Source organism: Chelon labrosus, assembly GCF_963514085.1.
Source record: "Chelon labrosus genome assembly, chromosome: 23".
NCBI classification, from domain to species: domain Eukaryota; kingdom Metazoa; phylum Chordata; class Actinopteri; order Mugiliformes; family Mugilidae; genus Chelon; species Chelon labrosus.
The window spans coordinates 19,724,179-19,736,687 of record NC_140356.1 but is presented as its reverse complement, the minus strand read 5'-3'; the positions used below and the strand labels follow the sequence as shown (position 1 = coordinate 19,736,687).

The following is a 12,509-nucleotide window of genomic DNA, read 5'->3' as shown; positions in this document are numbered from 1 at the left end:
ACCTTTACTGTACGCTATAAATCACATGTCGGCTGACAGCTGTTCTTCTTTTTTTCCTGAACAGACGTGAACGTTGCTATTTCTCTTCTTGCAAATCACTGGGTGGAGTTACATCAAAAAGAGTGATGTGTGCGTCTATTCCTGTTTGTCAGGAAGAGGTTTATTACACTGCTTAAAACAAAGCTATGTGACTCATTGATCATCTATGCACCATCAAAGGAGAGTCTCCAACGCACACAGGTTTGTTATGTTTTTATTCCATCTAAAATGTTGGGATGGGGGATATGAAATCAAGTGAGGATTTGAACTGTGGCTGCAAAAAGTTGAATCGCTATCATCATCCCAAATAGTTTTGTTTTGTCACGTCTTTTAACGGAGACAGCTCCTGTAAAGCTAACGTCGTTTTTTTCTGGTTTGTTACAGTATGAGCTGCTGATAAAAAATAATACGCTGCGGAGTCATGGCACAAATTCAAGTCTTTTGTTTCTGCCTCTACACGGACGAATAGATTTGAAACAAGCAGAAACACATAGCTGTTACGTGTGAAGATACTAGGAATGCAAACATCAGCATGTCAACTTCAAACTGTCTACTGACTGAGGAGCAGCTTTTGTGCTGCATCTGTCTGGATGTGTTCACCGATCCCGTCACGCTGCCGTGTGGACACAACTTCTGCAAGGACTGCATCGTGGAGCACTTGAATTTTAATTCCCAGCGCCAGTGCCCCATGTGTAAAGAGCGCGTGGAAAAGAAATACAAGCTGCGTGTGAATACTTTCATATCTGAGATGGCGGTTCAGTTCAGACTGTCAGTTGGAAAGAAAGCCAGAAAGATCCACAAGCAGCACGCCGCAACACCGTTAGATGTTCCTCACAATGTTCCTGCTGGACCTAAATGGACATCCCTGTGGTCCGGCCTGTTGATTGTATGTTTGGTCTTGTTTATTATCAGCCTATACCATCATCAAACCATATCCAGCTTAAAAACTCACCAGCTGTTTGATTCTGTGCAGAAGGCCGTTGAAAAGATCAGTACTGAGCATGACAAACGTCTAGATCGGTCCTATGTGGGCCCGGGTGACAGAGTTCATGAGGCGCTTCCTCTGAGAGAAGAATATGAACTAAAGAAGAAAGAACTTTTGGAAACAGAGGCGAAAATTCAGGAGGTGATCCAGGAGAGGCGGCGAAGGGTCCAGGAGTTCAAACACTCGGTAAAGGTCGGCAAGGTAGCTGCAGATCGAGAGATGGAGGACGGCGTTCAGGTCTTAACCGCTCTGATTGGATCTCTGGAGAGAGCCCAGACAGAACTGATCGAGATGATCAGACAGAAGAAGAAAGCAACGGAGACAGAGGCCAATGCTTACATCCAAGAGCTGGAGCTGGAGATCTTCGAGCTGACGAAGAGGCGTGCTGAGGTGGAGTACCTCTCCCGCTCCAAAGACCACCTCCATGTAGTCCAGAGCTTCTCTGCCCTGAATTCAGCTCTTCCCACCAAAGACTGGATGGACATGAGCATTTGTCCAGTTAGATATGATGGGATCACACGGGCCGCGATAGTGAGAGCTCTGAATCAGCTGGCGGAGACGGTCAGGAATGAGATGCAGAGGCTTCAAGACGCCGAGTTGAAGAACCTTCGGCTAAATGCAGCTGACGTGACCTTGGATCCCGACACGGCGCACCCCGCTCTGGTCCTGTCCGAAGACGGGAAACAGGTACACTGTGGTGATGTCTGGAGAAGGCTCCCAGACAGCCCAAAAAGATTTCAACCTGCGCTTAATGTCTTGGGAAAGCAGAGCCTCTCCTGTGGACAGTTTCACTATGACGTCCAGGTTAAAGGGAAGACCGGGTGGACTTTAGGAGTGGCCCAAAGGTCCGCCAACAGGAAGGGAGATATTACATTAAACCCAGAAAATGGCTACTGGACTATATGTCTGAAAAACAGTAAAGAGTACTTTGCACTCGCTGGCTACCCCCTCCCCCTCCCTGTGGACGGTCACCCTGACAAGGTGAGAGTGTTTGTGGATTACGAGGAAGGTCTCGTCTCGTTTTACGACGTCGATGCCACAGTTCTTCTTCACTCGTTTACTGGAAACTCCTTCACCGATACTCTCTACCCGTTCTTCAGTCCTGGGCCGAGTGACGGCGGCAGAAACTCTGCACCTCTGATAATCTCACCTGTAAATCACAGGTGACGCTGAACATTGTTGTTAATCGTCAAACCAGACGCTAAGAATGATAAAAATGTCTTCAGAAATATCTTTACACTTATAAGGCTGTCATTTGGGAGGTTGTTTAAATGTCTGTATGTACGATACAGGGTACAGTCTTACAGCTAGATGGTTATTATGGTCTGTTCTGCTTAGTCTCTAGATGGTTGCTATGGTCTGTTCTGATCAGTCTCTAGATGGTTATTATGGTCTGTTCTGCTTAGTCTCTAGATGGTTGCTATGGTCTGTTCTGGTCAGTCTCTAGATGGTTACTATGGTCTGTTCTGGTCAGTCTCTAGATGGTTGCTATGGTCTGTTCTGATCAGTCTCTAGATGGTTATTATGGTCTGTTCTGGTCAGTCTCTAGATGGTTGCTATGGTCTGTTCTGATCAGTCTCTAGATGGTTACTATGATCTGTTCTGGTCAGTCTCTAGATGGTTGCTATGGTCTGTTCTGGTCAGTCTCTAGATGGTAACTATGGTCTGTTCTGGTCAGTCTCTAGATGGACATTTAGTTGATATTAGGACCTTCATCTGGGTCTGGAATTTTCTCCAGGACCCAGTTCAGATAGAGTACTTTTTCTTTTCAAGTATTTATCCATTGCTATCACCACTATAACTCGAAGCATGACTTATTCTGTTGTTTGAATGGCAACAGGTGGATAGACAGGTTAATTATTTTCCTTCTGCCAACACAATTTCATGGTATTCTTGTGCAATGACAATAAAGCTTCTTAGTGGAAGCGTATTTAATTGTTCTGCCTGTCACTACACGTCGCTGGCATAGACGAACGAAGACTAATTATTTGAAGAAAATTAATAATAATTTTCTGACCAACTAAGTGAAATTGGATCATTTCTCGCGGCACACCTGATGATCTGTCACGGCACACTAATGTGGTTGGGAATCACTGCTTTAGAGGAGCCGCTCCGCCGTCCACCTTTATATACATTCTATGACTGAGATGATAAATCAGTAAATTTACAGAGCTGCAGACAGATATATTGGTCACGTGAAAATGTCAAAGAGGCAGAGGAAGTATCCAGTTTCTTTTCTGAGTATGATTTACTTTATACACTCTCATACGTTCTTGATGTTTGGACTGTCCACATTTGGCGAACCAAAGATGATTCATTTTCCTGGGAACCACAGATGCTTGTAATCCATCCAGTTGATGTTAATATGCTGTACTGTAGAAAGAGTAAAACCTTTTTTTTTTTTTTTCTGGTGGTGGCTCTTAAACAAAAATCAAGAAAGCCCCAAAGTTGTTTTCAGTTCATCCTCTGGGCACACTCACTATCTGGACCAAAATCCACGGCCATGCGTTCAAGATATTTGACTAGATTGTGATATTTTATATAGACGCTAATGAGCCCAAGAGGATGAGTCCTGCCATGTCCTCTGATGGCCATATACTGAGCTGTCAAGCTAACTGACGTTTTAATACGGTGTAATAGCGCCCCCTATGGACGCAAAGGTTAAACGCAGACTCAACTCCCGTTTAGTTAAGTTTCTCTTTTGGTTTTTGGGTCAAGGGGGTCAAGGCTGCTGCTGCAGGCTGTGGAAAGATTTTAGTTTGTCCTTGGAGCCACAGAAGGTCATATCAGTAAGTTTTTATGCTTTAAAAGTTTAGTGAGAATTGGTTATGTATGACAATCATTTTTATGTTGTAATAATTATCCCATGCTTGTCTGAGAGGCAGATTAGCTCAGCTGTTAACTTGTTAGCCATGTAGCTCAGATATTGTTACATTCATTTTGAAGTGTTGTACTACACCTTCTTTCTGTTTGTGCATATGCAGTCTGTACTTACTTCAGTCATTGTGATTATTATTTTCCCATATATTTAATTTGTGGATATTTTGTATTGCAGTTTCACAGTTGAGATATGTTCTTCAGTAAAGATCAGAGACAACGCCACCTGTCCGGTCTGTGAGTCTTTTCTGGGCTTACTGGGCATTGTTTGGGCTAGCTGGATAAACTACTTCAGCACGAAGAGGGAGGCCAGTATAAATCCTCTTCATTTAGGTAAGGTAGCACCGCCATTAGGCTGATCATGTGCTGTCCTGTCTCTAACAAGTCAAAATGTCTGCTGTGAAAATGATGTGGAAAAATATCAGTGTCCTGGAGCCTCATGTACGAAGACTTGCATGGATTTCCTTGTAAAACGTGGCGCACGCTCAGATCTAGAAGCATTTTTCCTTTGTACGTTCCAATCGAGCGTACACGACCCCTCCCTGTCCACGCCCCTTTTAAATATGCAAATTATATTTATTGGCTCTGCTCAGGGTCGACCTGCACAGTCCCGATCGGTCGGACTAATAGTTTTCACATTTGTGACAGTTTCCCGGCATCACCTCTAAGTATCACCAAAGGATCAATATCTGTAGAACCCAGCGTACGCCAGCCATGACATTGGCGTAGACACGTACAAGTTCCCAGACATTTCACTCTTGATACATCTGAACTTTTCCGTGAGCGAGTACATACGGAACGTTTTTGTACGCACGCAACCTTCGTACATGAGGCCCCTGGACTTGCTAGGGGAAAAGTGACAGTAGTCTTCTTTTCTCTGGTAACTATGAATGCCAATATGACATGCTGGACAGTTGAAAGAGTAAAACCATTGACCTTGTGTCAAATCATTACAATTGGTCCCCTGGGCATAGTCACTATCTGGACCAAAATCCATGGACATGCATTCAGGATATTCCAAACCATGGTCCATTTTTAATTCATGTACCAGACTGTATTGTACTGTTTAGTTTTAACAGTAGGTGGCGCTAGCGTCTTGAGCTTCTCTGCAAAACAAGATTAATCAAAGAAGACTTTTGGCACAGGTGATTAAAAATGGCAGAACCAAAGAAATGCAAGACAGCAAGTGAGACACGGTGGAAAAATTAAGATTTCTTGAAACCAAACACTTACATGAGAGCAGAACGTTCAGCTAATAGCAGCTAGTCTGAAGCTCTGCACATGTTTTTATGCGTGCTAACAAAACACAGGAAAAGGCCTCAATAGCCAGTTCAGAGGTTCTCAACTCGTTGCCGAACAGGAGAAATCTTTCTCAAATAGTAACTTCTTGAAAGTGTTCCTCAATAAAGTCTTAGGATTAATGTTCCTGGGAAAAAGGCAGCATTCAACAACGTTAGCACGTCGAGAAACAGTTTCTACACACAGCTGTTGACAAAAATCAGACGTATTCAAATCCATGACAGTTTCTAGGGACACTAATGGGCGTCCAAGTAATTTTGGTCTCTTCATGAGGCTGATATCTGAGGCTTTGAGTAAAATTGATGTTGTGGTTTGGTGCAGACGATCATGGTGCCCAGAGGATGTATTAAAGAATACCTACAACCCCTTCAGACACAATTCAAGGCCCTCTACAACTGTACTTCAGACTGCTGCTGCTGACACCTCCTCACTAAGAGCCGGTCAAAACTGAGTCTCATCTCATCTCTGTATGTTCCGCTAAGATCTGAGGCTTAAGGCGACTTTCCTTCATTGTTTTCAGGTGAATCGAACCACTTTCTTTTCTGTAGTTGGTGAAAACCGTGACTGAGCATCGCAGTGTTTCACTAAATGAGTTTTCAATTACAGAGGGACAGATGAGCGTATCGGCGTTGTTGTTCCCATCGTTCACCCCGCCAGCTTCATTAACTTCCTGTTCCTAAACCTCGTCTCTCATCTTCTTGACCGTGTCTGTTTAAATGAGCTGTCAATCAGCCGGCACGGGCCCCCGAGCTGCAATTACCCCGACATTATTACCTCAGCGTATAAGACCGAGGATTAAAAACACTTTCGGTGCTGTCGGGCCGCTGTGATGCGAGCGTGAGCTGAAAAAAGACGAAAACTGAATCTGACAGAGTGAAAGAAAAGCCCTGATACAACTGAAAGAGAGGCCGTATTCATTGTTCTAACTTTTATTAAATGTACAGAAAAAGACGTCGAACTATGACTCTGTAACTTTTGAAAACTACACAAAAGAAAGTATTTCATTCGTAGTCCTCTCCGAACTTTTCAAGGGCTTCTACAACATCTTTAGGGACTTAAACACCTCAACAACTTCTTTAAAGACAACCAGAACATTTAGTGGTTTCCTCACAAACTCCTCAAGAACTGCAATGTTCTCATGTTCTGCTACAGTGGAATTAAATGTTTCTACAATATCCTTTAGGACGTATAGACCAAATACTTAAAGTTTCAAAGACTCCTCAAACAAGCCAATGACGTTCAACAAACGTCTTACAGGTGCTTCACTCATCAGCGACTCCTAAAGGACTTTTCCTCAAGAATCCCCACAAACAGTTCAGTAATATTGGCGTTGTTGAGCAGTTTGTAGAGGCTATACCCTTCAAGTCCCCTAAAACCTATTTGGTGACACCCCATTGACCTCTACAACATCTCCAGTGACCCTTACAACTTATCCACAGTCAAACGGTTGATTTTCTTTTGTAGCTGCACAAATTAACCTTCTGCTCATGAGATGATTTATTGGAATTTGACTCAAATTCAGAGTTCTCCGTCTAGAACTAGGTGAAGAATAAACACCAGGCTCAGAGAAATTATTCTCAACCAAATCCAGACTTTATGATGTGCAAAATAAATGTGTTCCAGTTTTTATGTAAACACAAGAATAGCTAAAAAAGGCTGATGACGCTGATGGCACTAAAACGCCTGGTTCTGTTGTTGAATCTGTGGACGTCATGGACAGGCTTTAAGACAATTAACTACCGTGGTCCTGAAGGTCAAAACACAACATTTCAGATAAGAAAAGTGTAGGGACAACACTTCTGGTTTCTGATTGGACAGAACCCTGAATGCACGGTTGACGGAGTTAGGACTGAGGAGACGGTGCAACGACGTCCTCATCGTGCGTCCCCTCGGCCTCTCTAAACAATGGCAATGTCTTTCCACAAGACATGCAGAGATTTGGCAACGACTCGTACTTTCTTTCCACAATGTGGACAGTACATGATCGCATCACAGTGTCTACACTTATTGTCATTTCTTGACTGGCAGCGAAACAACCAATCACATCGGCTTATATTTTAGCATGGGACCTGTCCAATCAGAAACAAGAAGTGTTGTCCCTACCCTTTCTGTAATCTGAAATGTCATTGTGTTTTCTGTAATGTCGTTGTGTTTTGACCTTCAGGGCCACCGTAGTTAACCACTGAATTCAACGAATTAGTCTGTGGAGTAAATATAACCCGTTCAACCGAACAAACAAATAAGAAAAATGTCTGTGAAGGTTCTCAGTCATCCAGCCCCCACCCCCAACCACCACCACCGCCCCCCCAACATAAACAGAGCAACAGACAACAACATGCAGGCTATAAGGCAGACACAGCTAATGATGTTTACATATTTATTATTCAGAAGTCAGTCCTTTAGAGGGGCAGTTTCTTGCGTCAGGTATTGTGTATTCCATAGTTTAGAAGCTGTCACAGCAGAGCACATAATGTACTTTCATTATTGTTATTGTTGTTGTATTTTATCGTATTTTAAAATGTGCCAAATAAATGGAAAAATGGAAGCGGCATTCACATCCCTGGTTTGTTAAATGAGGGACTCGTCTCAGTGGATGACTGTTCAGCAGTTACCAGAATCGTTTAGTTGCTGTTATTGTTGCACAAGGGTTCACTTACGTTTACACTTCTTGAATAAATAAAAGCTCAAGTATAATACGTCCATTTAATTTGTTTTGTTGCTTGGGTTCTCTTTGTCTGATCAAGCGCTGATATTTTGAGTCATTTTTTATGCAGAAAACTCTTTAAACACATTGATGAGAGCTTCAACAGTCTCTTTAACGACACCTACGGTCTCCTACAGGATCACGACGACCTCCTCGAGTCTTTCAGTGACTTCACTCCAACAATCTTTTATTACAGAGAGAGAGTGAATCACCTCAAGGACGGTTCCAACCTCTTTTACAATCAGTTCAAGCACCGTTATGGCCTTCACATCCATGTTAAGATGTTTATCGCCTCCCCAAGGACTTCCACTTAACAACTCGCATCATAGAGTCGAATCATTGCGTCTCCTCTAAGTACTAATACCACAGAGCAGCTGTGATCATGAGTCTGTCTAATGATTTATGGACTTCCATATTCTGTTTGTAGGTTTAGGAGGATTTTATTTTTCCAATTTCAGTTGTGTTGTAGTTCTGAGCCACGGCCAGAAGATGGTGCCAAAATACCACCAAACCAACCTGATGTGTCTGAGGCCGTACCGTCTGCTTTATATATTCATCCAACATTTAAGTCATGATCTTCTCTCTATAGCACACTCTTCATTTCTGTTTAATTCTCACAAATCAGAAGCAAAAGAACTCTGTGGAGTCACCAGAAGACATATGAGGTCTGGTGTATTAGAGACGGACAGGAGGTGGAGTACAGGACACTGATCAGAGACTTTGTGGAGTGGCCCCAGACAAACCACCTAGTCCTGAATGTGGACAAGACCAAGGAGCTGGTCACTGACTTCAGGAGGAAGAGGACACTGGCAGAGTCCATCACCATCCAGGACCTGGAGGTGGAAGTAGTGGACCGCTATAAGTACCTGGGAGTACACATGAACAGCAGACTGGACTGGAGGGACAACAGTGATGCTGTGGACTGAGTAGAATCTAGTTCTTGAGGAAGCTCAGGTCTTTAAATCTATGCAGCAAGTTGCTGGACACTTTCTACCAGACTGTACTTTACTGTGGTTTGTTGGAGGAGCAGCACCAGCAGAAAGGACATCAGTAGGATGGACAAGTTGATCTGAAAGGCTGGACATGTTATTGGCAGTGAATTTGAGACATTTGTCTCAGTGAGGGACAGGAGGACACTGCTTTCCATCATGGAAAATCCATTACTGCACCTTACTATCATCCCTGAGTATATTCTTCCGTCTCTATTTCTTGTACATTTGCTCATATGCTAATTCTGTATATTTTTGCTTATACTGTTTATATTTTATTGTACTAGATTTTACTTACATTTTATTTTATTTAATCTTTCTTTACTTGTGGTTCTTAAGAGTGTTTTCTTTTATGTGCAACTAATCTAATATGAATAAAGTTTATCTAAGTCTAAAACTGGATAGTTTTAAATCCCTAAAATTATTTGTTTATTTTTGCAAGAGAGTCAAAAGATGTGTGAACTGGTTCTATTTGTGGTGTTTGGTTGAGGAATTTAAGACTTAAAAAATAAACACTGCCCTCTCATATTCTCAAAATGGCACATTTGCTTTTGTCAAACACTAGGGGGCGCCACAGAACAATTTAGCCAACGCCATACCATCTAAACACTGTGCTCTTATGATAATTTATGGAAACCAAACTCAATGAGTCAGTTATAAAAGTGTTAGAGCAGATTTTAATAATCTGAAGCATGAATCCATTATAGTCACTTCAGGTTCCTTCACAGCTTCATCAGGAACGCTTGGAACCTTTTGAAATCATCCCCATCCAGGACACTTGCAGGCCGCCACAGCTTCAAAGAACTTCCCGTATAACTTCTTTAAGGACGCCTACATCTCTCCAGCAACGTTCTCAATGGTCCATACAACATCCTCAAAGTCTGCAGAGTTCTTAAAGACCCCTACATCTTCCTTAGAAACTCCTACATCCTTTACAAGGATCAATACAACCTCTTCACTGAAGCCTACAGCATCCTCCTTCAGCCTCTTCTGTGATGCCTCCTACCCTCTACTATAACATACAGTATGTAAGTACTACTACATCCTCTAGGATCTGAGGCAACTTGCAGCATGTTCATTGGTGCCTTCATCCTACTGAACAAGCCTTACAGCCTCATCAACAAGACCCATTCAACCTCTCCTAGAATCCTAAATCCTAAAATCCTAGACCCTTCTACTGCATCCTCTAGGACTTAAACGTCTTTGCAACATCTTCAGGTATTCTTACAATCTCTTTCATGAACATTGTCAACATCGTTTAAAACATTCCTAAGGAGCCTTATTACCTCTAGAACCTTTTCAAAGCCCCTCCTCGATTGTCTTTTAGGACCTGTACTGCCTCCTCAACAACTCCTACGATCTCTTCAAGACTTCTTCAAGGACTTGTGTTGATTTCTACGACTTCTGTTGTTAGTCATGCTAACACATTGGTAACAAAGTGATGTCTGCAGGTGTCCTTAACTAATTGTTGGCTTAGCACAAATTAGCAAGTGTCATGCTAACAGACTAAACTAAAATGGTTAAACACACAGACTTATGTAGGGATCTTCAGTTAATGTTTCCTTAGCACAAATTAGCAAATTAGCAAAGCAAATGCTAACAGGCTAAACTGAAATGGTAAAACTGGACTTATGTTTGCCTTCCAACTAATGTTTGCTTAGCTTGAATTAGCAAAAGGCATGCTAACAGGCTAAACTGAAATGGTAAAACTGGACTTATGTTTGCCTTCCAACTAATGTTTGCTTCGCTTGAATTAGCAAAAGGCATGCTAACAGGCTAAACTAAAATGGTTAAAGCAGACATGTGTAGGTGTCTTCAACTAATGTTTGCTTAGCTTGAAACAACTATTGTTTGTTTAGCATTAATCAGTCATGCTAACAGGCTAAATTAAATGGTAGAAATAGCCTTCTAATTTCAAACGCTAACATTTTCAGCGTGAGCATGTTAGCATTTAGCCTAAAACACAGAAATCATGCCTGCTTTTTACCTTTTATTCATTATTACCTCAAAATTCCATATTTAAGCAGAAAAATAATAATTATTCATCTTGTTTTTATCAGTTTACATGTTAAACACCAACTTTTCCTCAGAATAATTAATCTTATAATTTTACATAATTCACATTTAAAGTGATTCTGCTCCAGTCATTTGGGAAAATCTAGACTTTGAATGTAAAATGAGATAAAATCTCTGAGTTTAAATCTGTTCGTACCGGATGAATCGCGGCTCTGTTTCATTCACAAACCTGTTGAATCACACACACACACAATCACACAAACACACACAAACACACATGCAAACACACACTCCTCTAAGCTCCGCCCCTCCCGCAGAGAGCGGACGGAGACCTGCTGGTGAATAAGTAACATGCCCTGAAAGAAGCGTCTGACTCGGCGTTAAGGCGTCTGTCCTCGTCGGTCGGTCGGTCGGTCTGCAGGTGTTGGGTTTCGTCGGCAGCGGCAGAGACACACAAACCAGGAACAGGTAAGTCAATGTTGCTCGAACCGGCTTTTAGTTGCTGACAGTCGATCAGCAACTGTCGCTCCTCAGCTCGACTCACATTCCTCTGGTGTCACTGCAACATTTAATTTAATTTAATCATCGTTGTGTTATTTTAATTGTATTAACTCTGCGTTTGTGGTTCTTCATTGTGAGTCAACACATTTTAGAAACTTCTTTAATAATAATATAATTTTTATTTTATATTTTTGTAGTATTCCTGCTGTGTGATGCCTGACCCACAGAGTCTCTCTATAATATTTTTAAAAATATTTCTATATATGTCGTTTTATTTGTTTACAGCTTCACTGCTGTTATAAACTGACTTCACTGTGAAACTTTAACTTGTGGAACTTAGTTAATCATTTATTAACTTTTTTTATTCTTGGTATTTAAACTCAAATATTTACCATAAAAGCTTTAGAACATTTATCCACAGTCAAACGATTGATTTTCTGTTGTAGCTGCACAAATAAACCTTCTTTATTGGAATTTGACTCAGTTCTTTGTCTAGAACCAGGACAAGAATAAACACCAGGCTCAAATATAGTCATCTCAACCAAATTCAGACTTAATGTTGTGCAAAATAAAAAGTGTTCCAGTTTTTATCTAAACACGAACATAGCTGAAAAAGGCTGAGGATGCTGACGGCACTAAAACGTCTGGTTCTGGGTCTGTTGTTGAATCTGTGGACGTCATGGACGGGCTTTAAGACAACTAACCTCTGAATTCAACAATCTGTGGAGTAAATAAAACAAGTTCAACAGACAAAACAAAAGCTACTGAACCAGCTGGGGTCTTTTTTTTTTTTCTAAAAGCTGATCAACAGCTTCTTGAAGTGTCATTGACAGTGACAGTAACCTGTTTGTAAACTCGTATATAATTCAGACTGACAGCGTTCCTGAGCGACGCCAGAAAACTGTAATTATAGTTTTACACAAGAGTTAAGACGACCGGCCGAGACTTTTAACCCGATCAGACGTTTCCTCATTTCTTCAGTTATAATATTAAATATTATCATATGTTCAAATCTCATCAGGTTACACTCACAACCTTTTCAAGAAGACTTGCAACCTTTTGAAATCACTGCAGTTTTCACAAAGACCACTACAACGTC

General features: G+C 41.6%; 1 protein-coding gene across 1 annotated transcript; it reads left to right on the top strand.

Moving 5' to 3' along the window:
• Positions 1 to 212: 212 nt before the first annotated feature.
• LOC311508478 (E3 ubiquitin-protein ligase TRIM21-like) lies at positions 213 to 4,100 on the top strand. The gene is made up of 2 exons (XM_084573247.1): positions 213 to 240; positions 424 to 4,100. Exon 2 carries the CDS (start codon positions 572 to 574, stop codon positions 2,189 to 2,191), a length of 1,620 nt encoding a protein of 539 aa, XP_084429373.1. The 5' UTR covers positions 213 to 240; positions 424 to 571; the 3' UTR covers positions 2,192 to 4,100.
• Positions 4,101 to 12,509: the final 8,409 nt, after the last annotated feature.